Below are 26,346 nucleotides of genomic sequence, written 5' to 3'. Positions count from 1 at the left end.
TACCATGGTACAATGGTACAAGTGTTTTTAAGTGCCAATTAACCACATTTTAAAAAAGACACTAGGCTCTTGAATAATTTAGCTACTATCTAACAAGTCAGTACAGTGGAGTTGCTGACAATCAAGACATTGCCAAGGTTGGGGGGGGGGGGGGGGGGGGCAGCAGCGGGGCGTGTCTCCATCTTCGATGCAACTGCAGCCAATGTCACGCCACTCCTCTCGGGGACTAGTTTCCTGTTTTGATCAGCTCTATCTGGAGATATGGCTTATGGCACAGTATGGTTTTGATTAAAACCAAAGGATGGAAAGCTCTCATCTAACTGTTTCCAAGGATGGTGCCTGATGCTTAACTTCAGACCTACGTGTTGCTGTGGACTTGTCTGGTGAGCTGGGCTCTTGGCTAAATCTGGTCACCATCACCAGACATGCCCTGCTCACCTTACTTGAGTACTGTGGAACCGTGCCTTTGCTTACTCGGGTACTGTGGAACTGTGCCTATGCCTGCTATGCTGTCACCTGAGCTCCCGTTTGCCATTTGTCACTGGATTTTACTGCCCCATCTCCTGGTTGAATGACACACATGGTAACAGCAAAAAAACTATGGAACTTTGAAAGTAGAAAAAAGCCAGATACTCACACAGTGAAGGAATCGGGGGGAGCTGAGACTCTCCTCAAGTCAGCAGACTGCACTTTATGGATACTACAGGCAGCAGAAAATGAGTGGCCAGGAGAAAGGCAGCACACAGTGTGGACAGACAAGGAAAAAGGCAGGAGAGAGAGAAAGAGTGGAAGAGAAGAAAGAAAAAGACATACAACATTTAAACAGAAACAAAAGGAATGCGTCACATAAAAGTTGAATGAAGAGACATGCAGAGCTCCAAGTTCACACTAGGAAGCCAAGAGCAACAGAAAACATGCAAATGGAGAAAAATCACTGCTACATGGTACACAGCAGCTTCCTAAAGACATGAGTGACAAGGACCAATGACAAGCTAGGCACACTGCTACGCAAGGAAGACGAGGAGCCCCAGGATTTGTTCCACAGGCACTGAAAAATTTCAAGGCAGCAGACTTTGGAAGCAGGTCCAGAAATGCAAACAAACAAAGCCAAGATCTGAATGGATGGAATAGTCTCCAAAGGTTGGCCAACTTTACTTAATGTTTAAGAAAAAAAATACCCTTACTGGAGATTTTGTATCCACAATGACAAATTGCTGTCTCCATTCTTCTTTCATGTACCTTAGGAAAACATGCATTTTATATATAGTGACTCCATGACTGACTCTCTTTTAGTGTTTATACTCAGATGGTCCCTTTGTTTCTCTAAAGTATAATGGAATATGTTTTATCTATAAGCTCTTCCCTCTTCTTCTCTTCCATCATGCAGGACATTCTTCCTCAACCCAAACTAAAAGCCAGTGAAAGCAAAATACAGTCTTTTAAGGTTCAGAAAGTGAGCATTAACTGAAACTTACTGAGCAGCATACTAAACTGTAGTTTCTAATCTGAAAATGACTGCTGGACAATTGAACCACAGCTTCTCTTCTTATTCCACACACATTTTGCTTATAACTCACAAGAATCACATTCTTGGTTTGATCACAGAAAGCCAAGCTATATGTTGTCTCTTTCATGTTATCATGATCAGTGGTGGAGAGTAGGAATGAGAACTTGGCCAGCAAGTCTTTTAAGGGAAGGAGAATAAGTACATCATTCACTCTTTTGCAGAAAAACTGAGTCTGCTGATCTGGCTGCAGCAAAAATTTGCTTTTGCTGGTTCAAACAGAAAAGACATATGAGAAGAAAAGAAACCCACCTTTTTTTGCCCACAACCCCACTATCTGCCTTGTTTCAATCCATAACCAAGTGTAAACAGCATCACCTTATCCTGTATATTCCTTGCACCTAAAAAGTTGCTTCTGGCTTGAAACACTTCATTGGATTTTTACTTATCTCCATTGTAAAGCAATGCATTGTAGGAGGAAGAAGAGATTATTCCTTCCTTTTATGTTTGGATGGGCTCCATTAGAAACAAATTCATTATAACTCTATAACGACTTTCTGCCATTATGCTTCAACTTAAAATTTTAAAGTTATCACAAGAGCACAAACCATGAACAGGTCATCCTCACCTACTCAAGAGTTCTCATATAATCTGTATGTCACATCAAAACAGCTTAACTTTCCAAAAGAAAATATTAAAAAAATGCTTGATGAACAGTGAGAAGAAAGATCACTAGTTGCAGCAACTAGTCCATTAATAGTTTGGAACAATTAATATACTGAGAAATTTGTAGGCAATTCAGCAGTGAAAGATGAAATAACTGAATGAAACATTAATTGCCAGTAATTTGCCCAGCTATGACAAAATGCAGCACATTATATTTATTTGTTCTCTAATAGCTCGGATATAGCTTTTCGCACTGCTGTTATCAACAAGGAAGGAAGGGGCCTTCAGTTTAAGTAGCCCCACAGAAACACTAGATTTTTATTCCTTAATTTGATCCCATGGCCAACCTTTTTTTTTTTTAAAGACTAGAAAAGACTAGGAACTTTCACAATGTCCAAAGTGCTGCTTTTTCCCCACACCTTAAAAGCAAATTATTCAGTAACACATAAAACAAGGACTCTCAACATAGAGGCATTTCAACCTTGAAGGGCTGTGTAGAACCACATGAGGCAGTTTCTGTGCAATTAGAAGGTGCTGGAAGAACAACAGTGGGAAAAACAGGTTAAACAAGGTCAGATCCCTTTTTCTCATATACAAGTGTCCTCTCAGAGTGTGTACAGGTTTTGAAGATGAACAGCTGCAATCAGGAAGGTGGGCAACTCTTACAGTCAGAAGAGAATCATGTTTCTAAAGCCCTCCAGCTTCCAAGTGAGAGAAGCATGATATCTCTATTCTTCCCACTCAGCTACATTACATATGGGCTCTTCAATTTTAAAAAACTACTATTCCCTGGAAACTCAAGTGCATCCACAAGGCAAACAACAAACTTACTATCCTCTCTAAACCCCCTCCCCTTAAAACCTCCAGAACAAAGCAGAACATAGTATGAAAAAAGAAGCACAGTGTAAGACTTCTTCAAATTAAGTCTTTTCCTACTTATGACACTGGACTAGCTAAAACACCAAAGAGCATTCCTACTGCTCTCTTTATCTATAAATAGCAAAGCCGACAATAATAGCAACTCTGCATTACTGTGATGCGAGATAATTTTTTTTAATCACTTTCCTGGGAAAGAGCTCAAGAACATCTGTCTAACAATTAGTGGGACAGCTCCACACCCACTTACTTATCTCACACATCTAACATTCAGATGACAGTCATAAGAGAACAATCTATTGTGTTCAATCAAATATAAGGCTTTCTGGGAGATTTCAATGGAATAGGGAGATATATTCTAGATACCAAGTTAAGAAATGTAGGTAAACATATTTAATTGAAAATTTTCTCTCTTGTGAAATACTGCAAATCAGCATCATATTGAACGAACTTCTTACAATACTAAATGCCTCCTAGACTTTAACCTTTAACATGCCATTTACTTTTTCATCACACCAGGAGATTCAACTCCTCTCATTCCCCTTCAACACTTGAGAGCAAAGTACATACACACACAGATGTATAGGTATAGATGGAGATATAAATATATACACATAGCATTTCTGATACATGAGGCTGAGACCAGAGCCCCTGACACATCATTTGTATTTTCCGAAGGCATAGGTCTGCAGGCAAATACCTCAGCCAAATCAAAGGACTGACAGCAATGTAGTCTACCGTAGCGCATTGAAATAAAGCTAAACCACAAACAAGATCCTCTTGACAACTGGCATATATTATGAATCTGTATTTCCCTACTACAGTTTAAATTCAGATCTCAAAATCCAAGCCTAACCATGCTAATTATCAGATTGAAAACCCAGGAGTTTTCATTTTACATTTGCATTAGCCTCCCTTGGTGTAGAAAAAGATGCCCCAGGATTGCTCTCTGTTCAATTCTTTCTTTTACAAATGATTGAGTTGTGGTTGGATGAAATTGGGCATCACTGCCCACAGGCAAGAGTCTGCTATTCTTCACTGCTCAAGAGAGATGAGTATACCTTATGTATTTTCCAGGCAAATAGGAGTTGCACATTACAGATATGGGCTTCTACTGAAGCTTAAAGCATTGGTCTCAGTAAGAGAACAGAGACTGCTGAATTGAACAGGAAGATGTTGAAAGTAACCAGGGAGATTTTGATTATATGAACAGATTGACAACCAGCGGATGACAAGAAGCTCTAAAAGGCTGGAGTCAAAGTTTGAAGTGAAGCAATATCTTCCACTAGACGATACAGTTGAAAGACACAGACAACCTTTAGGATACCTGAAAAGAAAAGGTGTGCCTGAGACCATGTCACTTTTTTCCAGTTATGTGAGTTAGCCTAATGAAAGATATTACACCTCTTCATAAACCTTGCCTCACCATTACAGCTGCAACAGCAAAATCCCCCACCCGCCTCTCCAGAAAAATGAAATCCTCCATGCATGGATGTTTGAATGAAATGTGGATCCTTGATAACTTTAGGTCTGTGTATCTTTGTAGAGTGGACAGACTGTTTTGCTTCACTTTAAGAATACTTGATGAAAAACAGCAAAGGCACTTACTATGTCACCCATTTTAGCAGCAATTAAGGCCTTCTATATAAGAACTACAAAGTAATCTATATTATTTTATTGGACAGGCTTTTTCACAGGTCAAAATTTGAAATTTTTTTTGGTGTTGAAATATCTCTGCAGTGCTTACAAATAAGGTTTAATTATGAAAAGGCACATTAGTCCTCTCTTTTCTTCTTCGCATGTTCCTGGTTTCCAGTTATCTTAGCTTTTTGCTATTCATCTCTAGACTACTCATTTCTCTTTTGGGTTTTTATACTGGAGCAGGATTCCCTACAAAGTGCAAACAGCCCTTTCTGGACCTCCAGGTCCTTCTCCATAAACAGTTCCAGGCAGCGTGCTCCCACAACAGAGACTACAAGATGTCCCAAGTAATTCTTGATTATGGCAATTTGTTACAGGATCTCCAATGGAGCTTAAAAAGCAGATCAATAAAGTTGAGAAAATGAATCAAAAGAACTTCAAAGGCAAATGGCATACATACGCAGAACTGTCAGAAGCCAAGAGGCACACTGCTGAGCCTGCACAAACTTCTCTAAATAACTGAAAGTTACAGCACCTTTCTAAAAGCAAGACAGAGGGTAATCCAGAAGATAAAAGAATAAAAGAAAATCAGGTAAGTGTTCACTATACGGTGGAAAGGGAGTTTAGAAGGTGTGATTTCTTTTTTTTATTTTGTTTTTTTTGTAAATGCGCTGCAAGTCCAGTACATGCAAAATCCGTGACTGAGTATGCTGCCCCAAAAGGGCAGCTGGCCACTAGGTCATGCACATATCCAACTCACTCATTCAGCAAAGGCATGGATGTTCTCCTCTTGCTCTTCTGCACCATGTTCGCTTGGTTCCTTAAGGAGATTCGAATGAGTGAGGGAGCCAGTCGACATGGTTCACCATCCACTTGCATGGGAATAGACTTGTATGTTAAAAGTGTCACCTCACGGCACTGATGCAACCTCTCTCCATGACCACCCACCTGGAGAGCAGCCTGGGGGGGCAAAAGGGGAAAAAAAAAAAAAAAAAAAAAAAAAAAGAGAGAAAACCCACAAGCAAAAAAAAAAACCCAAAACAGAAAGACAAAGAAAAGACACCTCAAAACAGATAGTTGAGGCAGTTAAATCCGAAATGCAGTTTTACTGACAGCATCCATTACACAGCGTTCCATAAGTGAGGCATTCTAAGGAGTCACAATGAATGTATTTTCACTCCAAAGTTGCAAAGCAGGACTTAAAATTTCACAAGGAAAAGTGGTGGGCAACAAGCAGATATCTAACCATATGCACTGCATGTCTCATCACCTTGGTATACGTCAAGCATATTACACGCACATTCAAATATGTATACACACACATGTGCATGCACAAATGAATACCTGTGTTTATTCTTAAAGTTTTCAATTTGCTTTGCTTGGTTTGTTTTTACACTAACAGTAATGCTACTAATTACTTGCTCTTTAAAACAACAGCCCTAATTTGGTACATCTGTGAGACAGAAAAATTACTTCCCCTTCCTGAACAGAATGCAGTCCTTAATGTGAATTAGATAAATCTAAAATTCTTATTATGAAAGTTTACACAGCAACTCAACCTTGAGACTAGACATGCTGAAAAGAACAAGCAGAAGGACCTTGTTAAATCTCATGTTCAAGAATTCATTTCAAAGAAATGAAACAAGGAGGGTAATGAGGAGATCCTTCAAGTTCTAAGGAGGCATGTTTGGGCAGAAATGTATTTTTTTTAATTTGTAGTGTGACTATTATTATTATTATTATTATTTCAGTCACAACAACCCCATGCAATGCTACAGGCTTGGGGAAGAGTGGCTGGAAAGCTGCCTGGCCGAAAAGGACCTGGGGGTGTTGGTCGACAGCCGGCTGAACATGAGCCAGCAGTGTGCCCAGGCGGCCAAGAAGGCCAACAGCATCCTGGCTTGTATCAGGAATAGTGTGGCCAGCAGGAGCAGGGAGGTGATTGTGCCCCTGTACTCGGCACTGGTGAGGCCACACCTGGAATACTGTGTCCAGTTTTGGGCCCCTCAGTACAAGAAAGACATTGAGGTGCTGGAGTGTGTTCAGAGAAGGGCAACAAGGCTGGTGAAGGGTCTGGAGCACAGGCCTTATGAGGAGTGGCTGAGGGAACTGGGGTTGTTTAGCCTAGAGAAGAGGAGGCTGAGGGGAGACCTTATCGCTCTCTACAACTACCTGAAAGGAGGTTGTAGTGAGGTGGGTGTTGGTCTCTTCTCCCATGTAGTTAGCGATAGGACAAGAGGAAATGGGCTCAAGCTGCACCAGGGGAGGTTTAGGTTGGATATTAGGAAAAATTTCTTCCCAGAAAGAGTAGTCGAGCATTGGAAGAGGCTGCCCAGAGAGGTGGTGGAGTCACCATCCCTGGAAGTGTTCAAAAAACGGGTAGATGTGGCACTTTGGGACACGGTTTAGTCTAGTCTACCCTTGATTGGTTTAGTGTGGACTTGGTAATGTTAGGTTAATGGTTGGACTGAATGATCTTAAAGGTCTTTTCCAACCTAAACAATTCCATGATTCTATGATTCTATTAATGCTAATCTATCAGATGCAGGAAAAAAATCTTACATTAATGCACTACTAACAGAAAGCAGCCTAAACACAAGTCAAGACCTTAATCCTGTTCTGTGTGCTTAATATTATGGATCAACTGACAATATGGTAAATAATATTCATAATAACACTTCCTATAAACTACTTCTCTTCCTTGATCTCACAGACCTTCTTGGGTACGAGCAAACACATCTGGGAGACATACAGAGCAAGTTAGGATTATATCACAGTCTAGGGTTACAATGGTTCCTCAGCATCACAACCATTGTAGACTTGTAGACCCTTAGTTCTGAACTAGGCTTCCTTTAAAGAGAAACAGCAGCTCAAAGGGCCCTACTGCTTAAATTCAGTCCCAAATGAAATTGTTGGTAGCTTTGACATCACTCTAGCTACTGCGAGGGGCTAGAGACACATTAGTGGCAAACCCAAAACAGTCTCCAGCTGAAAATTGCCAGCTGGTACATGCTAAATAGAATTTTGACAGCATTTTCAGAAACATACCCATCTTCAGGGCTGAAGTAACAAATGCTCATTCCACAAAATCTGCTAGGCTAATAAACAGAATTCTGCTTACTTGTAGATTACTTCCCTATTCCACTAGATCCATCAAAAAATGAGAGACCAAAACAGAATCCTTAACCCAGACTTCTAAAGAAATGATTGCTGATCACGGTGACCTTTTACTTTTGCTTACTTTGAAGATTAGATTTGCCTGAATTTCTGTTTGAAGAAGCAAACACCATTATCATGGGCATTCACTGAATGTGATATGCACCGAGGGCAGGTCACACAACAAATAAATGTGTGAGTTTAATGAAAGCAGGCTTATCCATGTTAGCTCTAACAGAGTCCACACAAGACATAGCAGCAACAAAGGCTTAAGAGTATGGACTTAAGCATGACCTAAACAAACCCCCTAGGAAGCCCTGATATGTGCCTTCTGTTGGCCACACTAAGTTCAAGCTGCTGTGCCTTAGGTAGATTAATACTAGCATGGGGATAACTACCAATGCTCTGATGGCATTTAATCATCCTCTGAAGAGACTGTCACTGTGTTTAACCACTGTGACAGTAGGACACTAGGGTATTTACAGCAAGATTGCTTTTATAGCAACTCAGCTTTAGTTCCCTTTAAGGACAGCGCTGACAGAAAGTGCACTGCCAAATTAAAATTGTTGGTTGAATTTTCTTTCCCTAGTAGAACAAAGAGAGATAACATTTGTGCCAGAAATATGACTAAATTTTCCACAGCTATTACTAAATTTTCACAACATTTTTAGTGGGCATATGGAAACTGTATGGGCATATAGTTTTATATAATATTTCATAATTGTTTCCAGTAGCCAGTTTTACAAAAAAAAAGAACTTTTTTGTCATAGATTGAAATATAGAAAAGCTAAAAAGAAACAGCAGTAATTATTTGACCACAGAACATTCCCACAATAAAAACATGCATGCATGCTGTTTTTACTCTAATAATCTTGCCATCTAACTTGGAAGCACTGTACATGCAAATTACCCATATTTTACAAAGAGTACATTTGTATTATTAAATAACACTTTTATTAGAAAACTACAATTTGTCCCCCTCATTTAAAACCTGATAGCAGAACGTGTTTTGGCCTTAGCTGACAGAGTATGTGGAATCATAGTGGTTCTTCAGTAATGAGGACAACTTTGCACTCTGTAACGCCGCCCACAGAATTCACCAAGTCTGGTAGCACCCGCAGAAAGGGTAGCACCTGCAACATACTCACCAGCGAGGCCATGGTGAACCCAATGACTTCAATGTAGCCATCATCATGGCGCTGAGGCTCAAAGTCTCTGTGATCTCCAGGGTTTCCCCAGGGCATTGTGCCAGCACAATACCTATAGAAAGAGGTTTGGAAAGCAAGCTTTGAGAAAGCAGTTTGCCCTGATGGGTCCTGACTAGTAGCCTGACTATTAGCCTGTTCTGCTGTCCTCCAGAAGTATCCAGATACCCATTCCAGGATTTAATTCAGGGACAATTAAAAGTTATGCTAGCAAGGACTGGACAAAAGGGAAAAATCTGCCTCTTGTTTCCAAGCTGGTACACCATCCATAAATGTATCCATCATAATCTTTAGCAGGTTCCTTTGTGAGAGGAAAATGGGGAAACACCAGGAAATAGGTAACAGAGCAGCAGCACTTTGTTCTCCCCACTTGCTTTGCTTTCTGCAGATGAGCTGTTGAGCCAGAAAGCTGCTTAGCCCCTCTTCTAGGCATGCATGGGGCTGCAGCAGCAACTCCAGCCTTGGAGCTCCATTTCCTTTCTCCCTGCTAACTCAGAAGCTGTAACAGCATAAGGAATGCAAAACGGTTTATAGCTTGAGGAGGCAGGGAGAAATAAGAATCAGGAACAGATGCAGCTGTGGCATCTATCTTTCCTACCATTAAAGACTGGATGTAAAAGTGATCTAAGACTGATAGAAGGGGGAACTTTGGAGAGGTGACACCAAGTAGAAGCTTGCAGTGAGGGCGGTGCAGGACTCAAAAGATCAAGTGCTTGGGACTGCATGTGGAGCAAAGTGGTAGGTTGTCTAAAGCAGTGGTCTCCAAAGTGGGGTGCATGCACCACAGGGAGTGTGCAAGAAAAATCCACAACTGACAAGACAATTAGGCTGTATGAAAAAACTACTGTATGTACTTTCAATAAATAAGAAAAAAAACCCAACAGTAAAATAGCATGTTTCATCTTTATCACATCCTTTCTTAATTTCTATTTTTGTGTATGTTTTACAAGGTATGTAATAAATTAGTATAGTAGTACATGTATATAATTTATAAATAAATAGACATATACTGGGGTGGTGTTCAAAATTTTTTTTACTGATAGGGAAGCACAAGCAAAAAAGTTTGGAGACTACTCCTCTAGAGAGCAGGAGATAGAAATATAGCTGTATTCTTAAAAGTTGTCTATTTGGGACACCTTCTAACATGTTAAAAACCAGCACTTCTTTCAATGGTTTGGTGTTCCTTTACTGGAAAATTTTAATCCTTTTTCCCCCCACCTCCGCTTCTCCCCCCTGCTCTTTTTTCACACACTGCTTCTAATTAAGCGAAAGACCAGGCATCTGTGTCTTTACTATCTTGTTTGCAGATTAGGTGCACAACTTTTGAAAGCACATTTGTTAATAATTTCTACTATCTCTGTATCAGGATATTCAACTTTTTAAAGGATGATTTAGCTGCACCCTGAACTCGGATCCCATTCTGTATTGCTAATTAACAGTATTATAAGCACCTAGCTCTCAAGAAGGCAGCACAGTGGCAATACTCTTCTTGCACATCCACATAGGACAACTTGTAGGTTTTTTGTTTGGCAGGGTTTTTCGGGGTTTTTTTTTTTTCCTTTTCTTTTCTTTTCCCCCTTTTAAAATTCCAAGTATCTGTCTTGAGCTTACCTGGGTATGTTTAAAAACACTATACACTGGAACTTCAGCTCCTGGATCTTTGGAGTCAGGTCTGTACCATCACACTACAAAGCCAAAGTGACAGAGCACAGAGAAATTGCTGAATGGAGCCACAGACAAGAGAGTGTTGCTGCTTTGTAACAACTTTCCCAAGACTTTCCTTGGAATGTGTTGCAAATGTCATGCTCAAAACTGAAAAGTAACAGAGCCATTAAACTCTCACCTCGCTCTCTCTCCGTTCCCCCCTCTTCCCACAATACTATGACACAATTTCTTACACTTACCACAACTTTGACATGCTTGGATAAATCTCTTGAGCTTCTTTGCAGAAAGTCTGTAAAGGCTGCCTGCAACAGAAGTAAGTGCAGGATTGTCATCGGCACCTCCTCTCGTCTTTCCTCATTTCTTAACCCACCACAGAGCTAATTACCAAAATGTCATCCTTTTGTCAAACCTATTCTTTCTGCCTCTCAGGAGGTATGATTTTTTTTTTTTTTTTTTAATCATGATGCTTCTCCTTTTGATAGGTTAACCAAAAGGTCCTTGGCCACCCAAGGATTTAAATGCAAATTCTTGCTCACATATTTGTTTCCATGTTTAAGGCACATGGGTACAGTTCATCATCCAGAAAGGCATTATATGTCATGCATTATCAAATTAGTGTTTCTCTCTTAATAACTGCATTTTGGAATAAAGTGTTGTCCATATACCTCCTGAATGCAGAAGTGGGTAATTTTATTTGCATATTCACACACGAAGATTAATCACTCCAAATAGCTGATCTCTGCCCTCCACTCCCCATGACCCTACATCCAAGACTACTCCTTGAAGCTACAAAGATACAGGCTAACACTTGGGGAATTTCTGTAGGAAAGTCACTACCAATGTGCTGCTCAAACCCTGAAAGAAACAGAGTGGTTTGCTGAGAAGTTTATGAGCCAGGAGCAGGGGGAACAAGACATGACCAGTAGTATGGCCGAAGAAGTAGCATTTCTCTCACCTGCTAAGTGTTGTAAAACAACAGTGCTTCAGGCACTTTCCAGCAGACACATGTGTGGCATTGCCAGAAACAGTACATGTGCACTTTAAATTGCAACAGGCAAAATGAGCTGGCACAAGCTCCTGATATGAGAAAGTGAGGGGGAAGGTACTTAAGAAAACATTAAAACAACTGAGTTAGCATCATTATGCAAGACGAATCACACAACTCACCCCTGCATAAAACATTTTATTTCTAAATCGGCTGTTGAATTTCTCTGGATTTGCTTCTGTGAAAGGACAAAAAGGAAAAATATGAACACCCTAATAAAACAAGTAGACTCCATTGTACCTTCACATTCCCTGCTAGCACTATAGTGCTTTTAGCACACATCACTCAGTGAAAATATTAACAAAAATATAGTTTTCCTGCATGAGAGTCCCCCATCTGTGCCATTATCTGCTATCAGATTCCACACATTGATATTGAATTCTTCCCCTTTCCTGTAGAATGAAAATAGATGGAAACATAACCAAAGAGGTAACAAGAATACAAACAGTTAATTTAGCACCTCTCAGACTATTCATCTTACGATCCCTCAGTACCATTTGTGAGACTTCTATCTACAAATGCAGAAGAGACCTCTAAGAATTATTAGAAATCCATGAAACACTAACCCATGTTTTGAAGCAGGAGTAAAGCATTAGTAAATTACAAGATGAAACAGACACTTAAATTCTGATGTGTTAGAAAGAGGTACTAAGGAATAGACATCTCTACCCAAATATTCCTGCAGCAAAAAAATAAGTGGTTACTCTAAAACCTATTTAAAGAGATGTTTCATTTTGATTAGACTCTAAGTGATGGAGAATTTTGATAGTCCAGTAGTAATGCACATCTAATGGTTAATTATTCCCACTGTTAAAATAAATGTGGGGGTTTTTTTCCTATCTTGAACTTTTCAGACTTCAACTGCCAACTGCTAAATCTTATTATACTTCTCTGTCAGATTAAAGAGCCCCTAACTATCAGATATCTTCTCCTGGAGTAAATACTTATAGGCAGTGATTAAATTGCCTCTTAACCTTCTTTCTGATAAAGCTAAATGGAGCTCCTTTATCTCCCAGTATAAGGCATGCTTCCCAGAACACAGGTCATTCTTGTGCCTCCCTGGGAACTGCTTTCCTAGCCTGTGGCATCCAGAGATTTCAGAAGCAGCCCTTCTGACACTGTATTCAGTGGTAGTACCAACCACCTATCCTTGCTCAGTAATCCTCTAGCGAAAACATCCAAGTATCAAGATAGTCCTTCTGGCTAAAGCATCACAGTGATGTGAACACTTCCAAATTACTTCTTCTCAAATGACCACTTGAAACAATGTTTCTAGTTCTCTTTGATGTCACCATGTCTCACAGTATAAGGCTCCATTTTGTAAGAAAGAGCTACTTATTCTGCATTTCTTGTTTGACTGTTTGCCCAGCTACTGTTTTCATACATTTGTTGTGTGCGGGTGAGCCTGGAATGCAGTCAGGGCTGCCTCTTCTTAAAATGATTCATTTAACTGGGTAAGTAAATCTCATCTTGTTTCTGAGCTCACAGCTCTTTACAGAAGGTCTCAACAAAGAATAACAAGCAGGCCTTCTACAGGTATGTCAACCAGAAAAGGAAGGTTAAAGAAAGCGTACCCCCCGATGACCAAGAATGGCGACCTAGTAACAACAGATGAGGAGAAGGCCAAGCTACTCAACAACTTTCTTGCCTCAGTTTTCACTGGCAACCTCTCTCCTCACCCCTCCTGAGTCAATGGACCACAAGGTGGGGACCAGGGGGGTAAAGCCCCTCCCACTGTAAGTGAAGATCAGGTTTGCGACCACCTGAGGAACCTGAACGTACATAAGCCTATGGGACCTGATGAGATGCATCCCAAAGCCCTGAGGGAACTGGCTGACGTAGTTGCCAAGCCACTCTCCATAATATTTGAGAAGTCATGGCAATCAGATGAAGTCCCTGGTGACGGGAAGAAGGGGAATGTTGTGCCCACTTTTAAAAAGGGAAAAAAGGAGGCCCCTGGGAACTACCAACTTGTCAGTCTCACCTCTGTGCCTGGGAAGATCATGGAACAGATCCTCCTAGAAGCTATGCTCAAGCACATGGAAGACAGGGAGGTGATTCGAGACAGCCAGCATGGATTCACCAAGGGCAAGTCCTGCCTGACCAACCTAGTGGCTTTCTATGAAGGAGTGACTGCGTCAGTGGACAAGGGAAAAGCAATGGATGTCATCTATCTGGACTTCTGTAAAGCCTTCGACACAGTCCCCCACAACATCCTTCTCTCTAAACTGGGGAGATATGGATTTGATGGGTGGACTGTTCGGTGGATAAGGAATTGGTTGGATGGTCACATCCAGAGGGTTGTGGTCAACGGCTCGATGTCCACATGGAGACCGGTGACAAGTGGTGTCCCTCAGGGGTCCATACTGGGACCAGTGCTGTTTAATATCTTCATCAATGACATAGACAGCGGGATCAATTGCACCCTCAGCAAGTTTACAGATGACACCAAGCTGAGTGGTGGTGCAGCTGACATGCCAGAAGGACGAGATGTCATCCAAAGGGACCTGGACAAGCTGGAGAGGTGGGCCTGTGTGAACCTCATGAGGTTCAACAAGGCCAAGTGCAGGGTCCTGCACCTGGGTCGGGGCAACCCCCGATATCAGTACAGGCTGGGGGATGAAGGGATTGAGAGCAGCCCTGCGGAGGTACTGGGGGGTACTGGTGGATGAAAAGCTGGACATGAGCCAACAATGTGCGCTTGCAGCCCAGAAAGCCAACCATGTCCCAGGCTGCATCAAAAGAAGCGTGGCCAGCAGGTCGAGGGAGGTGATTCTGCCCCTCTGCTCTGGTGGGACCTCACCTGGAGTACTGCATCCAGCTCTGGAGCCCTCAGCACAAGAAGGACGTGGACCTGTTTGATCGGGTCCAGAAGAGGGCCACAAAAATTATACAAGGGCTGGAGCACCTCTCCTATGAAGCCAGGCGGAGAGAGTTGGGGAGTTGGGGTTGTCCAGCCTGGAGAAGAGAAGGCTGCAGGGAGACCTTACTGCAGCCTTTCAGTACTTAAAGGGGGCCTATAGGAAAGATGGGGACAATCCTTTTAGCAAGGCCTGTTGTGACAGGACAAGGAATAATGGATTTAAACTAAAGAAGAATAGATTTAGACTGGATATAAGGAAGACATTTTTTACAATGAGGGTGGTGAAGCACTGGAACGGGTTGCCCAGAGAGGCGGTGGAGGCCCCATCCCTAGAAACATTCGAGGTCAGGTTGGATGGGGCTCTGAGCAACCTGATCTAGTTAAAGCTGTCCCTGCTCACTGCAGGGGGGTTGGGCTAGATGGTCTCTAAAGGTCCCTTCCAACCCAAAGCATTCTATGATTCTATGAACATCCCATGCTAAGAAGCAGGAGGCTCCTCAGTGCCCATGCTGCATGTTTGCTGATGCGGTTATCCCCGATGACTCTGACACCAGCCACCAGAACACTGGCTCTTAGGACAAATACTGACCAGAACCAAAGCCCCAGTTTGGAACTGGCTAATCAGAAAAGCAGCCTTTCTGAGGTCAGGGACCTTCAACATACTGAACTGTTCCTACCTCTGACATAGCAGATGAGCATGGGTAGGGAGGGAGGACTGCGATGTACAACAGAGCCTAAAGTTGATTAGAGTGCAATTTTGATTGTAGAAGTAAATCACTGACTGCATATCCAAGGCTCACTCTCCATCCTCACCCTTCTCAAGCCATCAAGGGAGTAGGAAAAGAAAGTGTTAGTGTGTGTGTGCACACACATGTGTGCGGGGGGGGGTGGCAGGTCCTGTAAATGTAAAGTCCTGGAGAGCTGATGGAGCAAACAGCATGTCAACAGGGATAAAGTAAATTGCCTCTCCCTTGATCCACCAAAGCATAAGGATAACAAGGGAGGAAATTGTGACTCTGGAAAGAGTTGCTACCCCAAACACTTCCTGAAGAAATATGTTAGGCTTGGAGCCAACCCTCAAGGCTCAATCTGATTAGTCACAAGAAAAGTATAGAGGTTGCCATGGAAAAGGCTACATTCATGTACAGGTTCCTCTGAGAAATTGCAATCACTGCTTATTCTAAATATAACAGTTGAGCAACCTCTATTGCTTAAAATGCCCTGACAGGCTGAGTTCAAATCAATCTAATCTATTTTGGTTTGGAGGGGAGGAGGAGGGGGGGCGGGGGGGGCATGGTGTTTTTTTTAATACTACACATGATGACGATAGCTCCACATAAGCAACTGCGTACAACCACTTATCTTAATGGATCAAGAGCAACAGCCATGAAAGTGCTTTAAGTTTTGCTGAAGTTCTGCTAAGAGTTTCTTTGGATTGTCATCAATTGTAAACGAGATGAGAATCTGTTTTGCACTGCTTAATTCCACATGAAGCACAATACAACCCACTCACCAGCAACACCTCCAAGGCTACAAGCTTTTCTCTCCTAAAACACATAGAACTCATTTGTATATTTTAGCATTTGAGAGGGTAAGGAAGACACCAGCAGTAATGACTTGTAAGAGCAGACACTTGTGCTATGAAAAGCTCTCCTGGCCACACATACCTGCTCACAGACACACAGCTTGCTCTGCCAAGTCTTTTTTCACCCATGTAAATTTTTAAAACACTGGCATCTCTGGAATAACATCCATTCTTTATAGGGCTCCATTACTTCATTATTAAGTAATGCCTCCATTAAGTGAGAAAGTAGCCTTGCATTTCATCTATACAGTATGTTCACAGTCACATTAGCAATGCATAGTGATATGCATTCATCAAAAAATGCATACAGCTGTCATCAATTCATTCCTGTGCCCTTTTGTGGCCCCTAATTATTATTCGTAAAGCTTGAAGCAGTCTTAAACGTTATTAAATATGCATTAGCTCATTCCATCATGTATCTTGCTCTTTATTTAGCGTGGTGTTAGAGTGCTATCTTTTCATCTTGAAATGACACTCTTATAGTATAAAAGTGAAGGTAATGGAAGCTGTCATTCAGAAAAAATACCTGCATATGAAGCTGAAATTACCAAAAGCTGAACACAGACAACTGAACAAGGTTTGTTTATACAAGCATGCTTGCCTAAACCATATAAAAAAAGAGCAGTTCACATCAGTCCAAAGCCCACCTGTTAAGCCACCTTTGGATCTGTATGGGGTGGTGTAACTGCCATCAGTAAGGGTACAAACAAGATGCTTGTCCTGGTTTTGGCTGGGATAGAGTTAATTTTCTTCCTAGTAGCAGGCATAGTGCTGTGTTTTGGATTTAGTAGGAGAAGAATGTTGATAACACACTGATGGTTTAGTTGTGGCTAAGTACTGCTTATGCTAGTCAAGGACTTTTCAGCTTCCCATGCTCTGCCAGGTGCACAAGAAACTGGGAGGGGGCACAGCCAGAATAGTTGATCCAAATTGACCAAAGGGCTATTCCATACCATATGATGTCATGCTCAGTATAGAAACTGGGGGCGGGGGGGGGGGGTTGTCCGGGGAGCAGAGCTTGCTCAGGAACTGCTGGGTATCAGTCAGCGCGTGGTGAGCAATTGCATTGTACATCACTTGCTTTGTATATTATTATTATTATTATATTGTTATTATTATCATAATTACTATTATACTTTATCTCAATTATTAAACTGCTCTTATCTCAACCCAGGAATTTTCTCACTCTTACTCCTCTGATTCTCTCCCCCATCCCACTGGGGTAGGGGGAGTGAGCGAGCAGCTGCGTGGTGCTTAGTTGATGGCTGGAGCTAAACCATGACAATGCTACAACAGCTCAAATTCCTGACAGTTTTGTGGATTTCATTAAAACCTTTCACTTGCATAGAGACACTCTGAGTCTGTACCAAGTCCAATGATATTATGCTACACTCATCCATAGGTAACAGCTGTTCAGTTTGAGAACACAATTATTCTCCTGCTACCCTGTGACTTCCACAGCCTCACAGCTTTTCTCCTCCCTCTACCTCCACACTGGAGGGAAAACTGGCACCTAACTTACATTTGTTTTTCTTTCTGCTCTTACTCTGACACTTCTGCATCAGCATAAACTTCCCTTGTATCTGTACTCAGTATCTCCTTTAGAAGATGAAAAACTTTGAAAAGCTCCCCTTTTAGCCCTTTTCCTCCAGTGAATGCCATTTTTCCTTGTACTTTTTTCATTTTTAAATCATGAAGTCCCTTGGAAACTCATGATACAATCAATTCCTTCCTACTTGTGTCTGTATCTTGGGTTTTTATGTTCCACCTTTCTTTCTGAATTATAAGAACAGGACGTTAAGTCCAACTCCATTTATAACTGCCCATTCCCAAGGCTAAGGAAATAAAAAGTTCCTATTACCTCTAGATTCATGGAACTCCAGTGTAACATGTGCATCAAATCCAAGGCTGAAGTAATTATTGAAGACACTGAGTGGAAGCTGTAATTGGATAATAAAAAGACATGTAAAAAAACCATAAATGAACCATTCCATGACACACCAGGAATTAACTACTTTAAATCTGTCGTCTCATGAAAACCTAACAAGAAAGTGGAACATATTAGGGGAATGTATGCAGAAAGTTGCTCTGCAAGTTAGTAGCTTGTGGAAGATGATCAGATACAAAAGCCTAAAGAACACACACATCTACAGTGCTTTATGATCATGTATGTATCTTTGTAAACACAAAGGGTTCCTTATGTTGTCATTGAGATTTCCCATAATGCTGCTCTGCTTAACATGTTAATACAAAGGTTTTCCTAATTGCTGGCACTTTAAGCTCAGCATGGTGAATGAAACTCAAGCTGTGTTCTTCCTGCTTCATATATAACCAGGAGCAAAGCAAGTCCCAGACAAGAAGCTCTAACTCTACTGAGTGTGCATGAGGCAGGGAAGCACACATCTGGTCTCTTCTTCATTACACATGCCCAGCAGGGCTGTGGAGAGAGAGCAGTAGTATCTGATAGATAAACTGGAAATTATAACTGGGAAGAGGAAAATGGTTCACAATATTTTTTTTTTATGATTTCAACATCCTTCAGCATCTCCAGTCCAAATGATGTATTACTATAAGTGTGATTCCCTCACAAAGATTTTCCCATTCTTCAACTATCAAGATCATATGGAGACCCATGCACAAAGAAGTTAGATACAAAAACACACTACTCCTTGCTGTAAAGTAGGAAACAGTTGGTATCCATTAGCAAAATCCAAAGGAATAAAGTTCTACATCCTGTTTTTAGATTTATATCTCTAATTTAGGAATGGGTGGTGGTCACAAGGTTGCTTCTCCTGCCACCCCAGGTTAACTAGAGGAAAAAAGACAATGACCTTTCAGATAAAATGCCAGGGATTTTTGCCAAGACTTAGTTCATGATATAAATGCTCAATGTCTGAGACTTACAAACAACAAATAAATGGCTGGTCTGTATTTTGTTTCACACACGCCTCTGGAAGCATTGATACATGAAAAGAGCAAAAGGAAGAGACGCAACTAGAAACTAGAAAGTTTTAGAGCTTTCCCACTTGTGCATCCTATGGTGCAACCCAAGGACACTGTTAAGCATCCTATAGTCTCCCTGGGAAAAAGAAGGCTCTAACCTTACGTGCCCCATCCTCCAGCTCGTCCTGTGGTAAATCAGGGTTGCGCTCAACCTGGAGATTCCAGCGGTCCAGCTGGACAATGGTCCCGTCTTCTACATGGCACAGGATCTTGGACACTGGCTCGTCTGTGTAACCCTGACAGCAGAGGGAGTGTAACCAGAGTATCAGCCATGGATAGTGAAAGCAAAGCAAGTCACTCGCCAATTACCTGGCAGACTTCCCTCCATTCATAGAGGCCAGATCAAGTCTTCCTACGAACACCTAAAAACATTGTTAAATTTTGATATATCAACCATTTTAATAAGCTATTGCTGAGGTACACAAGTCCTGGGCAGGCAAAGTAAGACCATAAGGAGAGGAACTCAAAGTGTATTTGCCTTGCCTAGAGTAACTCCAGTGGTGTAGTAAAGGATAAATACTGAGAATTAAAGTTTAAACTATGTTTAAATTAGAAGCCTGCATATCCTCCTCATTACTTGGCCTAAAATACCAGACAGATACATCTATGTACACTTCTATTGCAACAACGACATCATTAGTAATTCAAGATCCCAGACTAGACATTGAAACAAACCATTATGCCTAACTGAAGCAGATCTTGGACACAGCCCTGCCTGCTATTTTAGCCAAAATGCAACTTCACCCTACTACATAACTAAATCAGATCAGCAAGTTGAAAGCCCGCACATAAGGGTACCCCAGTCAGTGCTTACCCCACCCCAGTTGAGGGTGCGGGCAAGGTCATTCCCAGTGCCAAGCGGAAGGACAGCCACAGGAGGCGGGGGGCTGAGCTGCAGCTCATCAAGGATGGAGAGGATCCAGCCCACCTATAAAACAGGAAATGCAGAGAACTGTTATCAGGAAGATTAAAAGGGATGGAAAAAAGGAGAGAGACACATTTTGATCGTATCCCCTTTACAGCAAAGATCAAGTAAAACAAAAAGGAGAAGGAAAAATGAGGATATCTGAAATTTTACTCTACAACTGCCTTATCTGAGGTTTCACCTTTCGGAAAACAGGTACAGCAGTTTTCATGAAGCTCCTGTGCAAGCAGAAGTAGCTGGATGTAAACACCGGCTATCTTTAACAGCACACAGAGTTGCCGAGGAAAGGGAGCACATAAGTTGCTGTTCTTTAAGCAGGAAATTAAAACACATAGAATTACACCTGGCTAAGGATGCCTAACTATTGCTCTGAAAAATACTGTATGTAAAAATGAGTGAAGAAGAATAATACGGACGATTTAAGGTAAGTTTTTTTAAAGTGCCCTTACGCTAAAAGAAACTACACCTTTGACAACTGTCATGAAAGAAGATGTGAGACACACATTAAAACAGCATGGTATCTCAGAGCATGTCCTGGAACTGGAACAGAGGGCCCAGATCAAGTCAAGCATGGACTTGCTCACAGGTCTCCCATTCCCCAGACCAGAGACCTTGGTGCTGAATTATTTCACTCAGTGCCAATCATGAAATATATATATTCTAGTCATATATACACACACACAGAGATACATAAATAGAAGACTAAAAGACTAGAATAAAAGACAAACTCTAATGTTCAGGGTTGAAGACTTTGGGTTGGAACAATGAATCTGGTTCTTTTGTATCGTAAACTACTGGTTATTTTAGAGAGCTGTTTCTCTCTCCTGTCCCTATTCTGGACTACATAAAACTTTAATAGAGCACTAGCCAGAAGGAACAAATTACTATAAAATATTTTTTTTTCATTAAATGGTAATTTCCAAGGGGGTAAAGAAGAGTTGCTGAAAATGTTCTGAAACATTTTTATGACTGAAATTCTTGCTACAAGAAAATAGGAATATTTCTTAAACTATTTCTCACCTGTACAAAAAAAAAAAAAGAAAAAAATCTGTGAAAGAGCCTGTGCTGCATTTTAAAATAAAGAATTAAGAAAAAAATAAACATAAGATAAAATTTGATCTATTTTTTTTCCTGACAGCAATGTTCAAAGATGCAATCTCTACTGGAAATGTGAGCTTTTAAGTAAGACATAAAACTGAAATCCTGACTGCAGCTGGACAGGATTTTTCCTCCCCCAACTACGGGGGGAGGAAAAATCCCCAACTCCCCATTACTATGATTTCAAATAGATTCTTACACCAAACTGGGATGAAACTGGAGCTTCATGAAAGATACCCAGCATAACACGGGCACCGGGAACCACAGCTGGAATTTGAAGGACTGGAGAGGAGGTGCCCTGATAGATATAGCAACCACCATCCTATTTGGTATTCTAGGGTATGCCTTCCTCCAAGTCTCTTGAAAAAATTTAATTAAGTACAAATAGTATTTATCAGACCATTATTTATCATAACCAATTGTACAATTAAAGCATTCATCTGGGATGCGAACCCACATTAGAGCTCATTGTCTGACAACAGCCATCTGAATCACAACTCTTACGAACTTGATGTCACCAAAGATACTTAGGTCCATCATAGGCACCCTGGTAGGACTAAGTACAGTCCTTAAGAGATTTTCAGAGATAAGTAATCCTCCACCTTTCAAAAATCTATCCTTCAGTATTGATGACAGAAGACAGAATAAAGAGTCCCCATAACTTCACTGGGGCCAGTACTTCTTAAAGAGTCTTTTGTCATTAGCCCTTTGTCATTGCCACTGACTTAATCCATACATCTGTGCCTCAGGCTCCCACTGGTGCAGGTAGCATTACAATACCTACCACTTTTGTAAATGTTTTTAACTGATCAACAGAAATTTCAAATTACTAATTTATATGTACAACTGTTATTTAACTTGAGGTCATTTCTAAACCTTGCACATTAGTTTTACAATCAAGGATGACAAAGACTATCATTCCCCTGTAAACAGAAAGCTCCTGACTGCTTTGAAAGCAAAGCCTTCCACTTATGCCCTGGAAAGGAACAGCAAGCAGTGATGATGGAAAAGTTACAGTAAGTTCTGATTCACCTCAATAATGCAAGGTAACATCTGATCTCATTGAATATTCACCAAGTCCATTTGAGCCAGATTTTTCATTTCTAGATGTAATGGCTTTGGGAATAACTAGATATTAATTTGCTTCAGACTGAGCAGCAGCAAAGGTAATAGTGGAGTACTGCTCATACTCATGAGAAGGTGCTGCCACCTGTCGCTTGCACTGCTCAGCAAATGGAAGACAAAAGAGTCTAACTCAAATGTAGTTGCATTCATTTCTATTTTAATATTTTCAGGATGAAGATTTTTTTTTTCCCTATTAAAATATTGGCTTCCTCAGCTGGAGGCTGCAATGGACTTTCAGAAACAGATTGAAACTCTTTTTTTGCAGCTATGTCTCCTGTTAAAGCAATGCCTTGCAGGTTTCTCAAGGAACATTCACAATTCAGTAGGATCTTATTGTCCCAGGCACCAGCAATACAGTAGGCAAATCACATATTTTCTTCACTCCTGCAGAGGAAGCACTGGTATTAATAACCCCTACAGCTGGTGTTTTAAAAGAACCCACAGAAGCTGAACAGAAAGTTCCCCCAGAAGTTCAAGAAGAGATGGGTTGAAGGTTAATTCAGCTCACTACAAATAAATAAATAAATAAAAGAGGTATCCCCATGCCCTAAATATCTATAAGTATCTATCCTAGCCAGCCATTGCACCTTGCAACCAGTAAAGCATTTTCCTTACCATACTTACAGTTATAACTATTATCAAGTGCATGTTTGGGGAATTGATCTTCACAGAGATTAAAGGTCAGTTTTTCAACTGTATTTAAGCACTCAGTGGCACAGACTGAGATTTACAATATTTCTAAGTACTGGAAAGAGTAATGTGGTTGTAATGCCTTCATTAACACTCTTGGCCTCCAGGCCCTGAACCACACAGCCTGTCTCCAACTGAAGGTGCCTAAATCCTTTAAAGATCTGACCCTTTTTGCTTATCCAAGAACACATAGAAATTCAGTAGCAAATAAAAATATGGACCCTGGCTCTGCCAGATTCCTGGCTAGTAGCATGACCAATGCAATATCCTTCCTTACAGATGCTTTGTAAAGAAAGTGGGGAAACTCACTCTTTAGGCACAGAGGAGACCCCATTTGACTGTACTCAGACATCATCGAGACAATAGCAGGAAGGAGCAGAAATTAAGATATAATGGCCCCTAGACACTGACTTAACTTACTAGATCCTCAGATCTGTGTAAATAGTGAGAGGAGGCCAGCAAAGTTAGTCTTTATTTTTTTAAGCTGTACCAAATCTTTATGCATAAAGCAGACAGGACCTTGAACATTAGGATCTGGCCCCATCACTACACAGGCCAGGCCACAGAGAAAATTTTTAAAAAGTAGATTATACAAGCGTAAGGTACATTATCTGGCTCTGCAGGCATTGCGAGGTGGGAAACCCACAACTGCAAGGAATTTAATCTCTTGGCGATGACCACGGGGCTGCCAGGCGCCGGCCACCTACCGTCCCATCCCCACCGCAGGCCAGGATCCGCAGGTTTGGCACTTTTCTGTACAGCTCCAGCCTGGCGAGGGGAGGGAAAGGGAAAAAGGGGGAGGAAAAAAGTCAGAACAATGATGCAGGCACTTTTTATGCATTTTCCTGAGTGACAATTTAAATGATGCTTATTGCATTTTCTAATATTCATTACTAAGGGTATGGGTGGAAGCAGAAATATTAAAAAAAAAAACCCTCAGTGTTACCAAAAGCCTCAGCAGTGAGGTGGCATCAGCCCTGGCAGCCACAGGTGGCAGCGGCCCCAACCCAGCCTGAGCCCTGTGGCTCACCTCACATCTACACACACACGCAGAGACACAAAACCACTAGGATGTGAAATGGGGCCTTCCTCCATGGTTAGGCAGCACCTCCTGAGAAGTATTTGATCAGTTTCACATGTTCCCATGCTAAATCTGAAAGGCCAGATTCTCATGTTCCCTCTGGAGATGACAAAAATCTTCCATTTTTCTCTTATCCTAAAGCAAACAAATATAAGCATTGAGGTTTTTAAACAAAATTTAATGTTCCTCATCAGGATTTGCTGAACCACCATTTCTGAGGCATAAAGAACATGACAGCTCTTTCAGCCAGTAACTGTATTGCTTTAACACCACAGAAGGCAGTAACATCTAGCAGAGCTCTTTCTCTGGATATCTGATCTAAGATACCAACAGGGGAGCCAAAAAAAGCACCCATTAAAGACTTGTTCCTTCAGTTGCATGAAAGAGAGGCATAATGAAATATCTCCCAATGGAGGGGGGTACATTCAGATGTAGAGAGCTGAGTGACCAGAGGACCTAATCCTTCTTTAACTCTATTACACAGCTCTGAAAACTGTACATATACTTTAAAGCTTCTATACATCATGAGGGTAGCAGCAGTGGAGGTGCTTCAGCAGGAAAAAAGGTTTGGGTGCTCTAGAAGTATGAATATAAATACCTGGACCATTCTTATACAGGTAAATATTTGATTGTAGATTATGACTATATTTTTGTGCTGCCTAGCTTGTGAAAGTAGAGCTGAACAGATGGTTGACTAAAGCAAGTTAACTCTATCTCAAATACCACAGAAGGATGGTCTCTTAACCCTTAGCAGTGAGAATCACCCCTTTAAAGACAGGTCCTCCATTCCCCGGAAGGGGCTCACAACTATTGCCCAGAGAAGCTGAGTTAGTTACTCAGCAATCAGAGGTACTTGCATGCTGCTGTCACTAGGGAAAGGTCAGGCACTGTGGGATCTGCAGCAGGTCCGTCTTGGAGCTGTCTGGAACTGGCTGTCTGACATGGGGACAGCTCCTGATCTCTTCTCACAGAAGCCACCACTGCAGCCCACCCCACCACCACTACGAAAACCTGGACATGTAAGCTCAATACATAGTCTTCCAATCTATTCAAGCTAGACCTTTGACTGCTTTCCTGATAAGAAAAGAATTATGGTCTGCAGCACTGAAGGCTCAAGAACTTACGCATCTCTTGGCCCTTCCTGAGAGAGATCAAAGACCTGGCGTGGATTCAAATACCACATAAACATTTGGAGAACCTTGGTGCCCTGGGAAAAGAGAAAAATCAAAGGAAGGGAAATTATAAACAGCTTTACAATTATTAGAAATAATAGTGTTCAATGTTCACTATATTTGGACTGCTTTCCTTCTGTGCTTTACAAAGCAACTATAAACGAAGAAAAAGACAAACTAGTAAGTGGCGTAGCAGATGACTGCTCTATAGAATAGTGACCCACCAATCCAGGCAGGGTGCACATGTATACATATAGACTAAATTTAACAACTCAGATCATTAATGGTTCGTAAGAACAGTCATTCAGGGTCAGATCAAAGGTTCAGCTCCCACAGCAACCTGTTCTCCTACCTCTTACCACCTGCAACAAGAAATCTGTTATCCCACAGCACCCTCAGTCATCCATGACAGCAAGAAGTTGAACAAGCTTGTGGGCAAAGTCACCATCACATTGAACAGTGTCCTAAACAACATCCAAGCAATGACACTGCTTTGACCTCCACCATCACCGCCATGAACAATCACAACTGTAGCCCTCTACCATCTAATGAAGCAGGAGCCAAGGACTCTGGGCTACAGCTGTCCCAATGCTCCCTCACTCTGTGCAGCGTGGCCAGGCCATCACCTAAAGATATAATTTCTGCCTTCTCAAACTCATGGGTTCATATTCCAGACACGTGACTCCCTTCCTTCCTGTTCTGCCTAGACACAAAGTGGCAGGATCTGTTACTAGCAGAGGAGGCCTAAGAACCCCATGGGACCAGTTTGTATTTCAAAGTAATTCAAGAATATATTTCAGACATAGCCTAGAGGGTGCAAGTCAGGAATTTTCAATAGCTCCCCCTTCTGAGGGATGGCTCTTCTGTCTGACACCTTCCCCTAAGTGGAGAACCAAGAACTGTAGTCAAAGTGCCTAGGAAAAGGTATAAGAATAGAGAAAATAAATGTGATGGTTGCTGTAGGTATTGTCCCAGCCTCAGATATTTGCAGTTCACAGAACTCTTGAGCCAGAGGTGGGTCCAGGACTTTAGCAACCTTCAGGGTT

General features: G+C 41.5%; 1 protein-coding gene across 1 annotated transcript in view; it reads right to left on the bottom strand.

The window, feature by feature from the left end:
* The window catches only part of DGKI (diacylglycerol kinase iota), a 137,094-nt gene that overhangs the window by 89,025 nt on the left and 21,723 nt on the right, over positions 1-26,346 (bottom strand). Inside the window, exons 8-17 of the mRNA XM_075705529.1 lie at positions 25,253-25,335; positions 23,755-23,815; positions 20,024-20,137; positions 19,308-19,445; positions 18,068-18,146; positions 11,881-11,936; positions 10,953-11,015; positions 10,660-10,733; positions 8,992-9,103; positions 5,448-5,647 (exon numbers count right to left, since the gene is read on the bottom strand). Of these exons, the coding sequence (XP_075561644.1) occupies positions 5,448-5,647; positions 8,992-9,103; positions 10,660-10,733; positions 10,953-11,015; positions 11,881-11,936; positions 18,068-18,146; positions 19,308-19,445; positions 20,024-20,137; positions 23,755-23,815; positions 25,253-25,335 (980 nt within the window). The remainder of the gene's footprint in view (positions 1-5,447; positions 5,648-8,991; positions 9,104-10,659; positions 10,734-10,952; positions 11,016-11,880; positions 11,937-18,067; positions 18,147-19,307; positions 19,446-20,023; positions 20,138-23,754; positions 23,816-25,252; positions 25,336-26,346) is intronic.

The sequence above is a fragment of the Pelecanus crispus genome, chromosome 1 (assembly GCF_030463565.1).
Source record: "Pelecanus crispus isolate bPelCri1 chromosome 1, bPelCri1.pri, whole genome shotgun sequence".
NCBI classification, from domain to species: Eukaryota; Metazoa; Chordata; class Aves; order Pelecaniformes; family Pelecanidae; genus Pelecanus; species Pelecanus crispus.
Note: the sequence above shows the minus strand (reverse complement) of the source record. Positions and strands in the feature narration are given on the sequence as shown.